Source organism: Hipposideros armiger, unplaced genomic scaffold, assembly GCF_001890085.2.
Source record: "Hipposideros armiger isolate ML-2016 unplaced genomic scaffold, ASM189008v1 scaffold_116, whole genome shotgun sequence".
Classification (NCBI taxonomy): Eukaryota; Metazoa; Chordata; class Mammalia; order Chiroptera; family Hipposideridae; genus Hipposideros; species Hipposideros armiger.
The window spans coordinates 2,829,083-2,848,328 of record NW_017731466.1 but is presented as its reverse complement, the minus strand read 5'-3'; the positions used below and the strand labels follow the sequence as shown (position 1 = coordinate 2,848,328).

Genomic DNA, 19,246 nt, shown 5'->3' with positions numbered 1-19,246 from the left:
GGAAGCCCAGCTCCAGGTTGAGCTGTTGTTCAGCATCTTAGCTGTGGAGGGCAGTGTCACTGGCCCTCATATGTGGGATCTGAACTGGGGCCCTCTGGCGTCCCAAGCCAGTTCTTAACCATCGCGCCACTCGGCCGGCCCTATTGATATTTTATTTATTTATTTATTTTAAAGTGTTCATGAATATAAAAGGAAAATAGATATATCACTTTCAAGCTTGTTTGGTAATATCCAAAGCTGTAGTTATTTTATATGAGAATTTATGCCTCAAGAACATTTTCAAAGGTATCTAATAATAATATTAGTAAGAAATCCCTTTATTTTTCAATTTATATAACATAGTGATTATTTAGTATTTATTTCACAAATTTGAGTTTTCAAAACAATCTTTAGAACATGACATATCTCTATATGCCCAGCTGAAGTCTTTGCTCAAATTAGGTTTATATATTTTTTAAAAGTCTTAAACTAATATGGGATATTTTAGTTTTCACATGAATGCTTTTCATTTAATTATTATGACATCAAGTAGTGAATCTTAAAGGAATATTCAAAACTCCCAAGATGATATTAACTCGATTCTTTATTTTTCTCAAAAGTTAGTAATGAGCTTTCACTAAAGACTGTTATAATGCCATTCTTTAAACTAGAATGACAAAAATAACATTTTTATCAAAAATAAATTTTTATAGATGAGTTGAATATATCAATGAAAGAAAAAAAAATCTACTTTTTCTTGTTTCCTTTCACAGGCAGCGATACCGTCTTTATCCAAGTTACACTGTCCCATGGCCCAAGTTAGTATATTTGGTTTAAGACTCATAATTCTCGCTTTTGCTTTAAAAATTAAACCAAGTGTAACCTTTCCTGCTAAAACTCTTCTTAGGTCTGACAGCATTGCTACCTTGCTTGCAACATCTTAAAAGTGAGGCCTTCACTTGTGCTGTCTTTTGATCATAAATGATTTGCTTAAACCTCTATACTTTTCATGCTTTGTGCAAAACCTTTTTCTCTTTTAAAAGAACATTATTGTATGGGTGGCTTCCACTTTTAACCATTTCTCTTTTCCAACTATAGAGATCTAAATATTTGTTAATGCTGAACTTCTTAAAAAAAAAAAAAAAGCAAGAGCATGCATGCGCATATGGGAATGCTGGCAGCTACAAGCAGTGTCTAAACCACAAAATACACTTAGCCTGGCGACAATGCAGACTGTAGGCAAAAAACTTATTTGAATTTAGGAGAACTATCTTATAATTGCAACTACGTAATTATATGGCCTAAATAGTCATCACTATTAAGCAAAATAAAGTTCCATTGTAGAGCTTTGCTTTCAATTTTAAAGTAGGATAACAATTCCAAATTATTCCATCAACTTTAAGCCAATAGGTTAATGTTTTTTGCTATCCTTTATATAAATGATTTCAAAATGTGTACAACAGAAAATATTAGTTATAAGCTAAATTAACTTACATACATAGTCTCTCAAGAAATACGGTAGGTGATCAAACTGTTGCTCATTTGCGTAATATCAGTACATAAAGTACTATTTTTAAGTTATATATTGTTATAACATTTAATTGACTAAATAAAAGCAGTCAATGATTAAAGGAAAAAAGAACCCGCCAAGGATGATTGTGAATAGTCATTTAAGTATTTTTTCATATCTTTTTTATAGTGCTCATAAACTAGCTAACAATTTACATAAATGATGTCTTTCAAAGTGTAATTATTTACATGCCTATATTTTGCCCTTCTTCTCATCATAAATATTTGTAAGATAGGTTCCAATTAGAAGCTTTACTTACCTTTTTTGTGCCACTTCATCAACTTATTCTTAAATCAGGTTCATTAGATACTAGCGTAATTTCTGTTTTTACTATCAGGGCTGCTTCAGTCATCTTGACTAGCTCCATCACAATAAAACTTTTTAGATTAAAGTGTGATAAACATGATTTTGCTTACCCAGCAAGGAGAGCTTATACCTAAGTAAAATGAGGAGAGACCCTTCCCGCAGACATTAGATTCTCTCCCTGACATCCTTGTGGAGAATTACAGGGGGAGAAACACTGGGGAGAGTGGTTAAGATCAGAAACTAATCCCAAGGATGATCCAGAGATTTGATTCTATACTAATAAAGTCAGAAAAAAAAAATGAGCCCATCACAAAAGCTTAACAAAAGTTGCCATTCCAAAAGTTTTTAATAGTTTGCTGTCTCTCCCAGAAATATGAGAATCAGACCCAAATTTAAAATTCCAATTATAGATTTATAACAATGGGAATGTTATTTTGTTCAAGAAGCAAAATAACAATATGTTAGGCAGATTTTTTTTCTGAAAATTCTGCTAAAAAGATTTCTGCATGCTTTTATAGCAGTTTGCTTTAATAAAGGAAATACTATTGGATAATGGTTTATTGAACTGCTTTTGGTACTTTTACACATTTCTTTTAATAAATATAAGTAGTTTCCAGCTAAGCCTTTTCAGGATTAATAGATGAAATAAAATTGCTGCGAACTTTTAAAAAAAATTAACATCCTACAGGATCTGCTTCAGTGTCATCTATAAGTTTAACCAAGGGCACTGACGAAGGTCCCGTCCCCCCTCCTGTCCCTCCACGGAGAAGACCAGAGTCTGCCCCAGCGGAGTCGTCACCATCGAAGGTGAAGTAGAAAATTCTGTTACCTGGAAATAGGGGGAATTACATTACATTGTGTTCAATTGCTGTGACTAGTTTAGTTTTTACTAGATCAGGTTAACATTTCAGTATTTAGGCTTAAACAAGTTTAAACAAGGATTGAATATGAATTTACCATGCAGTAATGTTTATTTTTTTTCTGAAATTAGTGGGGGTTTTTTGTTTTTTGGTATATTTTCAAAACCCTTGTAAATTGAAATCATAGGGTACTGTCAAGGAGAAAACAGTGTTATCTATAAAGTAAGAGTATTATAGTCTCAAGTAGTTCTTCAGAAACACATACATACAGAGAGAAGGAAAAAGGTCCGCAGCTTTATATGAAAGCACATTTTCAGTGAAATTGTATCTTAGCATATGCTAAACATTACCTCTCTGAGTCCTTAATAGTGAATCTGACATGCTTTTAAATGGGATTTTCATGAAAATTCTGGGTTGGAAGAGACCTTAAAGGCTCAGAATAGCTATGTTTTCTACCTATTCAAACTTGTTTCTTTGCCAACTGTGAACTTGATTCAGTGGCTCTCAAAGTGTCCCGAGGGCAGAGCACCTGGACAAGTCAAGACAGTCTTTGCAGAACATCATGAAATGTTAATATAGTAAGTTTAATATTGTAAAATTAACAGGTAACTTATGTTAAATCAGAAATGATCTTAGATTGAGTGATAGATAAGCAGTAGCAAATAACAAAATTTTGAGAAAATTACAGTAAAAATTGAACACTGAGAAAAAAAATTTTTTTTAATGAATTGGCATAACCTCCCATTTAAAACATATGGCAAAACTCCCAGATCCATACCTAGGGTTCTTCCAATAGTATGTTTGAAAACCTCAACTTAGTCTTCACATATTCATGGTACTACAGAAATTAAATTATTAATAAATGTGTTTTATCTTTTTCACTTGTCTTAGATTATGTCTAAGCATTTGGACAGCCCCCCAGCAATTCCTCCTAGGCAACCCACATCAAAAGCTTATTCACCACGATACTCAATATCAGACCGGACCTCTATATCAGATGCTCCTGAAAGCCCTCCCTTATTACCACCACGAGAACCTGTGAGGACACCTGATGTTTTCTCAAGCTCACCACTACATCTCCAACCTCCCCCTTTGGGCAAAAAAAGCGATCACGGCAATGCTTTCTTCCCAAACAGCCCTTCCCCCTTTACACCACCTCCTCCTCAGACACCTTCTCCTCATGGCACCAGAAGGCATCTGCCGTCACCGCCATTGACACAAGAAGTGGACCTTCATTCCATTGCTGGGCCACCTGTTCCTCCGCGACAAAGCACTTCTCAGCATATCCCTAAACTCCCTCCAAAAACTTACAAAAGGGAGCACACACACCCATCCATGCACAGAGATGGACCACCACTGCTGGAGAATGCCCATTCTTCTTGAGTCCTCTGTACCGGGATGTATGTTTCCTAGCCCCCAATCCATTGCTGGCAATGGATGCACTGAATGTGCCAGCACTGAGGAGTTAAAACGAGAACTCCAAACACTAACGACTCTACTTCAAGATGCAGTAAAGACATTGAATTTTAACCTAGACGTAATTGTAAAATGAAAGTGGTATTCGTTTAGAATGTGGAAAGACTAATCCAGAGGAATTGGACAGCTGATGGCACCTGAAACTCAATTAAAGGGATTTTTTTCCAGCCAGTGGGACAGAGTCCTGTTTTTGTGAAGTGATCTTTATCATTAAAGGGATGGAAAACAGTCTAGTGTCCAGCAGGCCCACATGATGACAGTTTTTGTAATTCAAAATATTATGCACTTTTTAAAAAGAAATCTTAAACAGGGATCTTCATATCCTCCTTTGTTTTCCTTTGCTTTTATTCGTCCAACTTTAGAATATTTTCTTAAAAATCATTGAAAGGACTGTGAGGAAAGGCTGTGTACCTGACCTTGTTGGAATCAAGGCCCAGCACTGTACTACAGTCCTGTTTACAGATTATTACAGTGAATTGAATGAAATGAATGGGTACCGAGGCTTCACCAAAGAGGTACTTTTTTTTTTTTAAAATAATTATACCAATTTTAAGAGCATTCCCCCACCCACCCTCCTTATACAAACAAAACGTGGTGGTGTTGCCTTCAAATGAGAATTTTTGTGTCATTAACATGACAGAAGAACTTTTTTAAAACTGTAACTGTCAAGTATACGATTTACATTTAGGAGACTGTTAATCTATGCTAGATTGTCATTTCCCCCTTCCCCACAAAAGTTTACTGGTAATCCATGTCATGGCTCATAGCTGTCTCTCTAACCATGCTATGGAAATGGGGTCACCCACTGTGACAAGGAGCACTTAGTACTTGCTGGGCATCACTGACACCATTCATGTTTTACTAATAGCTGAGTAATCAGCATATCTAGAATTACCTTGCATTGCCTAAATCATGTGTATATAGTGAATGTTATATAATAAACCTGGCAGGTCTGTTTTAATTTAATTGAATAAAGATACAAATACTGTGTTTGGCTGGCATATATTAAATTATTATATGGTGAAAATGGTTGATTCTTATTTCTTTCAGTTGAAACACACACAAACACTACGCATAAAAGCACGTATTGTGGTACGCCTTGGTTTCAAATTCTGGATGTACGTATTCATCTTAAAGAATGATCTAAAGTTGCAGTTTGGCATGTAGGAAAATATTTGGTTAGAATAGGATGGGTATCTTTTAAGCAGAACTTTGTAAGTTTTTTAATTTCCTAGGCAACATGTATACAGCTTGTTAAAGTTTATATTAAACATTCTACCTTGCTTGAGGTCTTTGCTCTATCAAAACTTATTCATAATAGAACATCTGCCTACATCATTAATATCATAATATGGATTATTCATTAAGTCTATGTACTGATCTTCTGAGTCTAACAAATACTGTAACTGAAATGCATGCAGCTTGTTGAAGAGAAAAAGTTTTATTAATCTCCACTATAATGTCTGTGAGATGTGCAGTATTCCATCCTTAGAGAGTCATCAGTTCATCAGTATGTGCATGTGTCCTCTGAATAATGAAGCAACATTTCAGCAGCTCTGTTAACCATGCCATTAGAGACATTTTTAGAAGTGCTGCATCATGGTGGAAACCTAATACTTTCATTTCCTGTGACATTTATTAGAGCATTAAATGTACATCACAATAGTACAGTATACAGTCCTTTAAGACCAGAATCTTGATTGCACCATCATTGAGCAATCCATCCTAGCATATCTTTATTCATTAGAGTTGAATATCTGTTTAATATTTGTACCATTCCTGTTATGGTAGCCACTTTTCTTTATGTAAAGTGTCTCCTTTTAAAAGTCTCCCAAAAAATGAATTTCAAATCTACTCTTGTATGCAAAGTGTCCATAAGACCATTCATTCAATAAGTATTGAAGCCTACTTACTAGTGCTGCTACAATTAATCATAATACACATTCCAGAATCTCCCATGGCTTTTTATTAGACCAGCCTCATTGTCTCTAGGATTTCCTTTTGTATGTCTCACTGATCGCTTCTCTTTTTAATTACACCATTCCTACTCCAAATGAGAACCTGAGAAAAGTAACATTGGAGCCCATTCAATCTCTCTCTGGCCAGTGTGTTCGCCTTCAATAAAGGTTTTCAACCTGTCTGATCGTATAAACAGGAAAATATCAAGATTTGGAGTTCTAATTATACTTCTCTGCAAAGGGAACCATTCTTCTACCCTGGTGGTTCTAGCAGACCACTTCACTGTGCATTTCAGCTTTGTATGCATTGTGGATAGAGGATATTTTCATTCTGAAGTGTGACATCTGGGTAAAAATATTTGCTGAAGTGGTAACTAATTAGATAAATTCCAATTGGATGCCCTTCAGTGGAGGTGAGAGAACTGTTTCCTTGCCTTCACATGTGGAACATTAGCTGACAAATTTATTCTTTGTAGTGACTAAAATACACTTAAATCAGGGACAAGAAGTAGCTGAGAAGATAAATGCATCACCACAAAATTCTGCTTTTGAATCTGAGACATTTACAAGACAGTCAATGCAGCATGACTTTTTCTAATCCAGATTCCAAAATACAGAACATTTCTTTTAGAAATGGAAACATTCATAGATGTTTCATTATCTTTGGATCACACAATGAAAATATTTCCAGTAAAATATTACTTAAGGTGGGCTGATATAGAAAGGAAGCCTTTTCACGCCTAAGCACATTTAAAAGCAGGAACAGATGTGTTTCCAAACTTATTGAAAGACAGATTATTTACTCTTTCCAGTCTTCCAATGTATTTTAAGAGTATAAATTATCAGGAAATATGCAAATATTAAAAGTTTGCTTAATTAAAGATTGTTGGGTATCAAATTATGTGTTTAGTAGGTTACTGTGCTCTAACAACTCAAGAATGTTTTACTGGATCTTTTTAACAAAGAGCATGCCACATGAATTATATATACTACAGTCAGAACAGCCAAGTGAACAAGTGCTGTTTCAGTTGGAAGCTATATTCTGGTTCTAAGCTCTTCTTTAATGGGTTTTTTCATAAATCAAAAATTATGCAAACCAAAAATTAGTTGGTATCTAGAATCATGCTCTTAATTCTCATTTAGCTTACTTTGGTCATGTATTTCATCACTCGTCTTTTAATGACAGCTTAAATTCAGTTTTAAGTGGCTCAGCAAAACAAATAATGGATATGGAGGGAGGGGTGTCCCAGTTTATTAGCATTGTACATATTGAGAAAACCCTTTTTTTTTTTTCCCCTCCAGATTTAGAAAGAAACAGATTTAACCTTTTATTTCTTGGTGTTCTGCTGCTATGGGTAGGTTCACTTATTTTTTTAACCTATATTGTTTGTTATATGAGTGCAGGTCCTGCTGTGTGGCACATTAATCTTTACCAGTAAAATAAACATCACAAGGTTAATATCAGTTTGGCTGAAAGAATTATGCAGTAAAATTATAAGGGAAAAGTGATGACTTAGTTTATTTCAATTTTCTTTTGAAACATCTCATTACTAAATTTGAAAATCATTTCATAATCCCTTATACATGAGCCAATAAAATACTTTGAACTCTAATTAAGAAGCAGGAAGTCTATATGATAAATCTAAACAACAAAAGCACTTGTAACTTGTTTTGTAAATTTCATGCCTTATTTTCCATTTTTGACACCGTAAAGTGCATTTTCTGTCAACTGTGAGTAAATTTCCCTTTTGCCTTTAATGAAAATAGTGCATTAAGTAGCCAATTGCTGCGAAATTATAAAAGTTAGCTAAAGGTGGATCACGTTGAACTACCACTCAAAAGAAACAAGATGCATAACGGATGGAAGTAACGTGTGGTTTTAGGGAAAGCGCACCTGTGCCAGATGCATGCCACTTTCAGTAGCTGCCAAATGTGCCTTTAATTAAGAACATCTCTAATTTTTTTCTTCAGATCAAGTCAGCACTTGGGGGCGGGATCAGGGCAGGGGATTTGGGGTGCAAATATCTGGTGAAACCCATCAGAGAAGAAGCCTTTGTCAAAGTGACATGTATAACTTTAGTTGAAACATGTTCGTGTATATATATATGTGTCTTTGCCTCTGTTTAGTAGCACAGTATTTGCTAAAATAATTGTCAAGAAAATTTGCTCTGTAAGTCTTACTTGGTTGTAAAAACAAAGTGTGATCTATACATCTAATATGGCCTTTGTACCTAACGATGTTTGTAGGTAATCTTTGTACTCTATGTGCAGCAGTATTTGGTTTGCATTTTAAGTGAAAATAATGGCTGTTATTTTTCTGGCATTACTAAGATAAACTGAAAAATAATAAAGAAAAATGCCTTACATAGCCCACGAGTGTATTATTTTTGCAAGTATTTATTGTAGAGGGCAGTATTTTGTCATCAGTGGTATTCATTTTAGCTCTTACTTTCAATATAGAAATAGTTTGCTCTTTATCATGAACTTGCTTTGGAGGCAGTTATTTCTGTATCACAATATCATAAGAAGTTCAGTATTTCCTTCTGTATCATTGTAGTGATTGGGAGACCCTTGGGAGGAAGATTAGTCTTTTAGTGACCAGGTGTCATCTGGATGAAGTTTCAGAGGGCTGAGGCATTTGTATGCCATAAAAAGTTGTATGGTATTGCAAGTTTTGCTGAAATCTGCTGGAACGTGGCAGCCTGACATTTATCAAGTCTTTTTAGGCTTGGCATGAAAAAGTACAGTTTACTGTTTGCACATGGTAAAGAATTATGCAAATGCGAGGTTATTCATGGTGAACTATAGAATGTAAAAAATCATGAATCCTTAGAGACCTATTTAAAAACCTATTTAAAAATTGAAGTAAGTGAGGCCAGCAGCAGTGAGATGACTTAGCAGTCAGCAATTGAGACCACTGACTCTAATTCAATTCCTGGTATTTGGAGGACTGCGTTCAGGAATAGCTAAAATTTACTGGTGCTTCCCCACCCCCCCACCCCCAGTTTAATGACATAAAATCATCAGTTTGTACAAATTCCATTTGTAGGCCATTGTGAAATCCAAGTATGTATTTTTAAGTATATTCTAGGTAATCGATTTAATAACAGCTATAGGAAAGTAACGTTAATATTTGTATTAATCAAACCTGATTTTGAGTTTGTTCTTGAACATCACTTCCTTTGAATTTTAGCCAGGTGGTTTGCTTTTCTTCTTATTTTAATCATGTTAGCTCATCACAGATTCTGGGCGCTTAAGTCTCTAGAGTACATCCCACAGTTAAGCCTGCCTCTCTGCAGATAGATACACATGGCTTCCAGAGACGAGGGCTTTGACAATATGATTCCAAAAAAGCATTTTATGCCCATTCTAACATTTTAGGACTTTTGAGTCTCATTGGAGGCAAGAAAAAAACTACAGCCCATTTTTAGAAGCTGTTTTTTCTACCTTCATGACTCATCAAGAAAAGGAAGAATCATTGTGGTACAAGAGTACAACACGCAGGTGCTTTGAAATCACGCATATCTGCGTTCACATTCTGGTTCTAGTACTAAATATATGATTTTGGAGAAGTTATTTAAATAGTGAGTCTGTTTCTCATCAATACATAAAGTTAACAGATTTATTAGGGACTATCGTGAGGTTTAAAAGTACAGTAAGTACTCACTAAACATCATTAATAGGTTGTGCAACTTTAAGCAAAACGACATAATGAAACCAGCTTTATCACAGGTTAATTGATAAAAACAAACGTTAATTTCCTACAGCATCTCATCAATGTTATAATGAAACAACATTGAACAAAACATTCTTTGAGGACCTGCTATAATATGTGTAAAGCCCAGTACCTTTTACAGAGTAGTTGCTTAATAAACTACTAAAGTTCTGAGGGATATGTTTTCAAAGTTTGCTTGCTATTAGATATCTTTTAAGAGGTTGATTGTTCATTCTGAAGTCCCTGTATTTTTATTCTTTACAGCTTCCTTTGAAGTTTATTGTCCCTTAAATTGGTTTTGAGTGACCTTAATTATAAGCATTTCATAAGGGCCTATCTGACTATTTAACTTTCAACAAGTATTTATTGTTCCAGGTACAGTTCTGATTTTGGAATATAGCAATGAGCAAAACAGCCAAAAATCCATATCCTCATGGGCTTAACAATGTAGTGAGGAGACATAGACCAAAGGTAAGAAGAATAAACAGGTATAGTATACATTAGAATGTTGTAACTGCTATAAACAAGGACAAGGTGGCCAAGACGGAGGGGAAAGGGGAGGTGAGATTTAAATGGGATGGTCAGAGTCAGCCTCACGGAGAAGGTGACCGATGAGTTAAAGACTTGAAGGAGGTGAAGGAAGGAGACATGCAAGAATCTGGGGAAAGGATATGCCAAGCCCCAGGGAACAGCCCATCCAAAAGCCCAGAAGCAGAGCGTACTTGGTGTATCTGAAGAATAGCAAGACTACTTATGTCTGGAGAGGAATGAATGTGGGGAGAACAGGAGATGCCATCAGAGGTTTAACGGGGTCCAGGTCACTGGTAATGACTTTGGCTTCTGTTTGAGAGAAATAGAGCCGTTAGTGGGTTTGAGGAATGACATGATCTGATTTGCATTTTAACAGGATCACTCTGGCTGCCACAGTGAGAATAATTAGGGGTTAAGAGTGGGAATAAGGAGGGTAGCCCAGTAGAAGGCAGCTAGGCCAGTGTGACAGCAGGGGAGGTGGTAAGAAGAGGTCCGACTCTGGATATATTTGGAAGACAGCCAATTTGTTGATAGAATTGTCAAGAATGAGTTCAAGGTTTTGGGGCTTGGGAGGACAAAGTTACTATGAAGGTGGGGAAGATAGGGTTGAAGCAAGCTTGGACATGTTAAGTTTAGTAAGTATATTAGACATCTGAGAGATAACAAGGGGGCAGTTGGAGATGTAAGTCTGGAGTTTAGGAGGGAGTTCTCAGCTGAAAGTGTAAAATTGGGAGTCACTTGCATAAAGATCATATTTTAAAGCCAACAAATTGGAAAAAGAAGAGATCCAAGCAAAGAACTCCGGGGCACCCTAACATTAAGAGAGAGAGGAGAAAGGAAGAACCAGCAAATAGACCAAGAAGGAACTGCCAATGAAGAAAGATGAAAACCAGGGGTATATTTTGTCCCTTAGGTGTAGTAACAAAATTATTTCAGAAGGAGTAACTGGTCAGCGTGTCAAATGCTATTTGATAGGGAGAGTAAGATGACAGAATGGACCACACAGTCAGCAAGGTGAAAGTCACGGATGACCTTGACAAGAGTTTAGGCAAGTGGTGTGGGCCTAGTGAGTTTAATAAAGAATGGGAGGTGAGGAATTCGAGCAGTTTCCTCTTGCACGTTTTACTATAAAAGAAAGCAGAGAACTGAGGCATAGCTAGAAGAGTCAAAAGAAGATTTTTTTTGCTTAAAAAAATGGGAGAAATGTTTGCATGTTGAAGGTTTTGCCCCAGCTGAAAAGGAAAATGTGGTAATGAGAGGGAATACTACCTAATGTTAAGTGGAAACTACCCATTTAGATAGAAAGACAGATCGTATCCAGCAACAGTCCCTTACAGTAGATCCACTATCATTAGATGAATAGGTTTATATACATGAGAAACACAACACATTCAGTTTTCCTGCTGAGAATTAAGAGCATTTAATGCTACTATTTCTAAAGGGAATGAGGCAAGAAGAAGGAATAAAAATCTCTATAGATAAGAAACAAGTTTAGATGACTTATCAAAGAGTATGCACTAAGCTCTTCAAAAACAACAATAAATGTTGGAAAACAAGTTACTTGGTTTATGTATAAAACTCTTGACTACTCTGAATTTGGAAAACTTCCCAAAACAGTATTTTCAGCATTGCTTAAATGACTTCCTTAGGTTCTTATAATGTTTAAAACATATCTAGTGTCACACATCACTTTCTATTTCTTCCCTTAAAATATATTGGTCTCCATCAAGCGTTGCCCCCAAAACTTCTTTGGCCAGATAATAGAGAGAAATCTAATTTCAAAAGAGTTCATTAATTTCAGGGAAATAAAAAGTTCGGCTTAAACTTAAATATTGGAGACTTCAAAAATGTGGCAGCCATCCTATAAGTGTTCAAACCACCTACTGTTCAAAATGCTAATGAATGAGTTTCTAAGTAGTCATCAGACAAGTAGAAGAAAACTTGTAACACTTAGAAATGGAACTTCCCCTTTTTTATCAAACAGTGCATTACTAGAGGAACAGTCTCTGAAGAAATCAGTTTGGGTACCAAGATTTTGAATGAACAGTAACCAAATGCCCCTAATTTATTATAGATAACTGCCTGGAAATAGAGACAAATTCTTGAAACCTAATTTTTTCCTGTTATGATTCTGATGTTAGGAGCATGTTAAGGACGTAGATCATCTTAGATGTATCCATGTGGAAACAGAGCACATTTTATTACCCCATAGCCAGACAAGCCTCATTGCAATGATTCTTCTGTCTGAGCTGTAAGAACTTTGCTTCTTTACCACTTACTTCTGGAAAACAGAATAAGGTACTGCCAGCCCTAAGTTTCCATTCCGGCCTGGTGTTTGTAGCAACCACTGTGTGTGAACCATTAAAGCACTGATGTTCTTGCCACCTTCTTTCCAGACTAAAGAACATCTTTGAAGAGGATGTGGCTAACTCAGTGCTTTCTGTCCCCAGTGCATCAGTGTAACACTCATGATCACTAGTGGGTCTCTGAATCCTGAGTACACAATAAAACATAGACTCTGGACTGCTCTCATCTGCAGCACAACCCACACAAGGATAAATGTTTCTTTGGCCTCCCAGTTTCTAAAGAAATCACTGTTCCCTGTACTGATTTTCATAACCATAGAACAAGATAAATACTACTCTTCAGGTTCTCTTCCTGTTTGGAGATCAATGTGTCTTTAAACTTTGAACCTTCTATATCATAGTTTAAGCACACAATCTCTACAACTCTGATTTGCATCATGTAAAATACAATTCTGTTAATTGAGTCTTTGTCTTAGGGGATGTTAGGTATTGCCTTAGAGTTTCTGGAAGACAAATGGCAAGACAGAGCTGGCCCCTAACATAGTGTATGTTAGTCTTAAGAACACTGGCATGAATTCTAAGCTAAATGTCTAGGAAGCATAAAATTCATATCCATGTTAAATATGAATGTGCTCAATGTTATACTGGGAGAATGACTGCAAGGTGGAAGTTTATGTTCTCACAAATGTTTATTTTCCTCCAAATTTATTGTTTTTCTTCTTTGCTGTGAGAAGTCTTCGTTTCCCTTTCCCCAAGTGTTGAGGTTCAAAAAGCCAACTCTCAACCATAGACTAATCTTCATCTCTTCAAGGTCTTGTTTGTATGTTAATTTAGTTTCATATGTAAGTATTTATATTCGTTTTCCTCAGGGATTTATACATCAATATATAGAGATAGATAGATTTTCCTACACAGATATATACAAGCTTTTTATCCTCATCTTACCACTTGACAATACAACTTTAAGTATGTTTTACACAGCTGTTCCTTGGTCAAGGTCATTTGCAAGAGCAAGTCGGTTTCTGAAGAAATCTTGTTTGGTGGGTGAAGGATCCATTGAGGGGTTCTCATTAGTTTTTTCCCTGTATTCTGATCCACTGGACCTAAAATCTCAGCACACAGATAAAGTACAGGTTGATTTGGTTTTAATTGTTTTCAAATATTTTATCTATCCAAATTGTTTTGCATTTGTAAAACAGTTACCTCCTAGATCTGGAATAAATTTTACTTCTCCTGACTTTCATGACTCAGGACATGTGTATCTAAGATTTGCAGCAAACATTAAAAGAATATCTTTCTAATGCTTTATGGGGATAATTGTAACAACTGTGTATGTCAGTGTAAGATATTGTGTAATAACACTGCAAAAGGGGAATAAAAGCTCAGAAAATTTAAGAAATCCTATTTTTGATTCAACCAAGTAACTACTCCACAAATTACCAAGGCCCTCAAATTAAAATGGATGGAATCATTGTTCTCCACCAAGGTTATCAAGGGCCTTTACTGAATTTGGGCATTACATTACAAACTCTTGCTTTTGCTTGTTTTCATTTGTAAATGAAAGATTTATTGAAGCCAACCACACATATATGCTACATTTGGTAGAATGCAGAAATTAGTACAGTAATCAGATTGAGGAGATTCTATAATCTCAACCACCACAAAGGAGACCAAGCCCAATCAATAGTCAACAACTCAAATCAGTCCAATTGAGTCCCCAGTCCAGGGTGCATTCTTCCTTTATCTTGGTTAAGCCAGTTGGGCAATCCATTCCAGCTCTGCACCTTCTCCAGTCTGTTCATGTCAGAAGTGCCTGGAGGGAGGAGGCTTTCTGGAAATAACCTCTGATACGCTAGGCTGGGGCCCTTCCGCTAGCTTAAACTCTGCGCTAGAATGGGTCAAGCTAGCCCAGTGACTAAGAAACAGTCTCAAAAGACCTCATGCAGGATGTATGAGAGTGATGTTAGACGTGTTCTTTGTCCAAAGCTCCTATACAACTGAACAAGTTCTCCATGTGCGAAGGCAGAGTCAGGCATCCTTCCACTATCCACAGGAGAAGGATACGGTCTTTCACTATCATTGGTATGCTCTGAGTCCTCATAGTTATTAGATAACTTAATTATGACTCTATCATTTACTGAATTAAGTGGGCAGAATTCAAACATCCCTTTATATTATTCAAGGAAACAGACTGAATCCACAAAAAGACTAAAATCCTAATGTCTGGAAACCTGATGACTGACTGGAGTTTTTCATTTTTTCAGCCTGATATTTGACATCACAGATGAAGCCACAGCTGCCCAGCATGCTCTCTACGTCTGGTCCACAAGAAGCACTTTTCTAACTACATCCCAGTGCTCAGAAGGAACTCTCTCTCAACCACAGTACATCTGGGTACTCATCAGGTAAGATGATATCTGGGTGGGGGAAAGTCCTCTTCCTTTTTTCAGAAGCCCCCTGGGAACTCTCCCTTGAAACAGCCTCCACATCCCACCCTAAAACTCCAGGCCTTCTCTCAACTCTCAGAATTCCCACCTACCTCCAATTTAAATCAACTGATTAGTGCAGCTGTGTCCAAAATGTTAGGAAGCTATATTTTTGACCATTTTATTCTTTCCCCCCAATGGTCTGTTATCCAGAAGACTAGAAATGCCTTTAGTTTTGGGGGAGGGAAGTAGGAAGCAAGATTTGAATCTGACTGGTGTTTCTTCTAAATTGTTCCCCCACATGGCAGTTTCTCATCAAAATGTCATTAGTCAACACTTAACATCTTTACCTCACATTTCCCCTCTTAGCTACCTCTGATCGCTCCAAAACCCAACATGTTATACTTTGATGGTTCCAACATGCAACTGTTTATAGTGTTTACCTGGAAATGGGAAAGCTTTGATGTCACCACCAGCCCCAAGGACCACAGAAATCTTCACCAGTTGCGTTCCCATTTCTGAAACAAATGCCAAAATCGCCCTGTCTAGTTTTCAAAATCCACAAACTCAGCTTAGTTTTTCTTTTTTAACTGCTCTTCTCATATACCACCTTCTACGTGTCTCCAAGTGTATGAATTTCTGTGTTTGACATTAACTGTTAACTAATGGCTAACTTGCTAAACCTTTTCAAAATCCAGCATCCACTATAGCCATGACTAAAAGCTCATTTTCATCCTTTAAAAGGTCATTTTAACTGGCCTCTTTATAATGCTTACATGGTACAATGGCCACTTCCACACTTGAACTCTTCCAAAGGTGTGGCTGTTAGGCTTTGAAGTAATGTATACCTAAGTCACTAGGAAATCACCTGCAGCATCTAGGAGAAAGGGTCAGGTTATTTGCTATTATTCCCTTTCTCTCTAGAAATGGCTTTGGAACTCCTGGGTCCACTGTGGCTAACTGCGGGGCAGCTCTGAGCAGACCCTAAAGGGACAGGCAGGCAAACACTTGCTGGGTGAGGGTACAATGCTACCAGTACATTCTGACACATAGCCATCCAAGTGTTTGATGGAAAGAGAACAGACCTCTTACTAATTCTTTCCAATTGATTGACAGAGACAAAGAAAATAACAAGGTGGGTAGGTCACACAAGTATAGCTTTGCTACAAATAAGTCTTCAAAGTTTGTTTGGAACTGGGGAAGGGAGGAGGAGTGAAATCCAGTACCACAGAAAGATCTGACCTAAGAAGGGCTGGTTTTCTGATTGCAAAGACTGTCTATCTTGAATGCGTTAGGAGACATGCACCTGGAGAATTAAGGGAGCAGGGTAACAGTCATCCTGTTGGCCAGTCGGCCCTAGGAAGCTACAGGATGACAAGTGAGCATTCATTTGCTATATATCTGTTGAGTGCTGACTATGTTCTACTTTGCAACTAGGTTACCCTTACATTTGGACTATGAGCTCTTAGGGGCTAGAACTATTTCATTTACTTCTTTTGTGCTAGACAGAACCTAGTACACCCAAGACGCTTAACTTAGTGATTGATTTCAAATGACCTATTGAGAAACATTTGTAATCAGGATTGAGTAATCTAAAATGTTATCCCTTCAACCATCTCCTTCAACTTTAAAGTTATACTGGGAAATACAATGGGAAACGAGAGAGAAGCCCAAAGTGAGTAAGAATGGGGGAAAGGCTTGAGATAGGCTTTAGGATGTAAAGAAGAAAGTGAGGGTAAAATCATTAATTGATTCTTTAGTAGACCTACTTTCAATTACATGGTCTGTATGGAACAACTGATAAGACACCAGTAGGAGAGGATTCACTGGCATTCAATTATATGGGACCCTGCAGAAGGGCTCTCGCTGTGTGTGATTAAGAAAATAGAGGGATTTTGATGTGACTGGGGGAGGGAAGGAGACAGTCTGCGGCAGGTAAATTACAAGGTGCTGAGGAGGAAGAGATGGGTGAGGAAGCAGAATTCATCATTCAGAAGCCATATTCCTTATCTTCCACTCCCCCCAAATTTGAGGATAAAAGGGGAGCATTTACTTTCCCTCCCCCTAGACTGTCTTACATAATCCTCTTCCCCTATGTTGCACCACCAACCAAGAATACTTATTATGCTAAGTGTAAGATTTATACATAAAGATAAAGTAGCATTTTCCTTGGACTTTAGGCTAGTCTACATTTAAGTCTTTGACAGCCTCCATATAGATCCTTCTAGAATGCAATAGTTGGCCTTCCATCCTGCTCAAAAGCAGGGGGATAAGGATTCAGGCCAGCATCAGCCTGTCACATTAGGTCTGTTTCTGGCTTCTAGGAATCCTCATTTAAACATTTTAAAGTCACTTAACATTTTCAAACTTTAAGATATGTAGTCTGTATTCTGATCAATTCTGGGCAGCTTTCAGAGACACTTGACCTGGCATCTAGCCAGGACAAATGTGCCTGAGATAGAAACAATCAGAGCGTCATCCTTTTCTCCAAATATCTAAGGCATTTTTTCAGGATTTTTTATTTTTTTATTTTTTTTTATGATGTCAACTTGACTCTCCCTTTTGAATCCTTGTGGGCATGAGCATTCGGCCCTCCCAGCCTCAGAGGGAAGAGAACCCTTTCTCGGGTTTTCTGTTGCATCTGGCTCCATGCCTAGCTTCATCCCGAAGCAGCATTCTGGGTGTGTGGGGCCGCCAGCCAAACAAGCCCCTATGGATACAAAAAGTGTGTCAGTGTAGACAGTAATGAGTCTCCAGAGGGCTGTGGGGTAGGCAGGCAGTGAGCCCCAGATGTGACACAGGCGGCTTTTCTGGCACGGGTCCATTTGGGACCTCCGAGATCAGGCTCTGACATGGTTCCAGTCCCCAGGATTAAGCATTTCTTAAAGTCACAGGGCTTGCTGCCAGTCTGAGCTCCCAATGACATGGAAGGAGAATGAGCTGAACATCTCTTTCTGGTTCCTCCCTGGACCTGTCCACGTGCCTGACTTCAGAGTCCTCCGTAACAGCTCCTACATAACAGCTGGGACTATGTCATTCACGATTCTTATACAGGTGTCTCACAAAGTACGTGCAAGTAAGAAGGAATGCTTAATTAATGAGAAGGTGTGTTCTCTTCTGAGTTAAGGGCCACTGACCTATGTGTGCTACGCTGGGAACTCCCTGCCCTTCCTCTCTACCTTAGCATAAGGGAGCAAACTTGCCATGGTTTTGGGAGAAAAATTCTCAGGCAAAGTTACTCAAGCTGCTTCTTGATCCTATGCCAAGTCCCCAGAGTGCCCACTGTGGTACCCTGGATACATGGCGATAAGCAAGCATCACCTGATGGTGCTCACAGTCCTACACCAGGTGTAAAAGGCCAGAAAAGCCTGCCAGAGGGAGCAGCGACCTGTGTGGCCATCCATATAACACTTCAGGTTTTAAACACAAAGGCATGGTGGCAGCAACATGATTGATACAGAAGGGACTGACCTCTGAGAAAGGAGAAGCGGACTAAGGGGATCCATTTGGTCCGCTAACAAGAATCCCAAAAAGCTACAAGAGGACCAGAAGCAACTAACCAACATGAATTGGGAGAGTCCACACAGCACGTCCTCAGCACTGTACCAAGGGCTGTGCGGGGCTATAGAATGATAAAATCTGATCTTCCACATGGTAAGTTTTTAAAATGATAGGTCCCAAGGCCACATTGATGTCTTGTTTCCGATGTTAGGAAGATGTGATTACTCAGATTGATCTACAACAAAGTCAAACTACAGATAAAGCAAATCACAGCACTAGAAACGACTCTAGTAATTATCTTGGGCCATCTCTCAGCCAGTGTGGAGTCCCTGTCATAGCATCGCTGACCAGGGTCATTCAGATTCTACTAAAGAGAACCCACTCCCTCAGGAGGCAGACAAAATCCAGTTGCCAGCAGCTGCATTTTTAGAAAGTTCTTACCCACTGCTCCTAGTTCTGTCCCCTGGATACACAGAGGACAAGTCTACTCCCTCTGCTTCAGGGAACTGGCAGAGCATTTTCTTACGTCTCTCTGAAAAGTGGGAATTTGTAAAACCAGTGGTGGACCCATGGCTCATTGCTTTCTGACAGACAGTACCCAGTCATTATAAATAGCAG

The 19,246-nt window shown here is 37.8% G+C and overlaps 2 protein-coding genes across 14 annotated transcripts in view; one reads left to right on the top strand and one right to left on the bottom strand.

The window, feature by feature from the left end:
• SOS1 (SOS Ras/Rac guanine nucleotide exchange factor 1) overlaps positions 1 to 8,518 on the top strand; it is a 132,029-nt gene extending 123,511 nt beyond the window's left edge. For 2 of the 3 annotated variants that reach the window (XM_019647800.1, XM_019647797.1), the window contains 3 exons: positions 753 to 797; positions 2,544 to 2,662; positions 3,607 to 8,518. In XM_019647800.1, coding sequence (XP_019503345.1) covers positions 753 to 797; positions 2,544 to 2,662; positions 3,607 to 4,098 — 656 coding nt within the window. In that variant the 3' untranslated portion in view covers positions 4,099 to 8,518. The remainder of the gene's footprint in view (positions 1 to 752; positions 798 to 2,543; positions 2,663 to 3,606) is intronic. The other variant, XM_019647799.1, reaches the window with a different exon arrangement.
• ARHGEF33 (Rho guanine nucleotide exchange factor 33) overlaps positions 1 to 19,246 on the bottom strand; it is a 110,136-nt gene that overhangs the window by 28,261 nt on the left and 62,629 nt on the right. For 3 of the 11 annotated variants that reach the window (XM_019647801.1, XM_019647802.1, XM_019647811.1), the window contains one exon: positions 9,189 to 13,804. The exons of 1 other annotated variant lie outside the window; for it this stretch is intronic. In XM_019647801.1, coding sequence (XP_019503346.1) covers positions 13,675 to 13,804 — 130 coding nt within the window. In that variant the 3' untranslated portion in view covers positions 9,189 to 13,674. Of the gene's footprint in view, positions 1 to 9,188; positions 13,812 to 14,664; positions 14,745 to 15,104; positions 17,838 to 19,246 lie in introns of those variants that run through there. 7 more of the 11 variants (XM_019647805.1, XM_019647812.1, XM_019647806.1 and 4 more) reach the window with 6 other exon arrangements.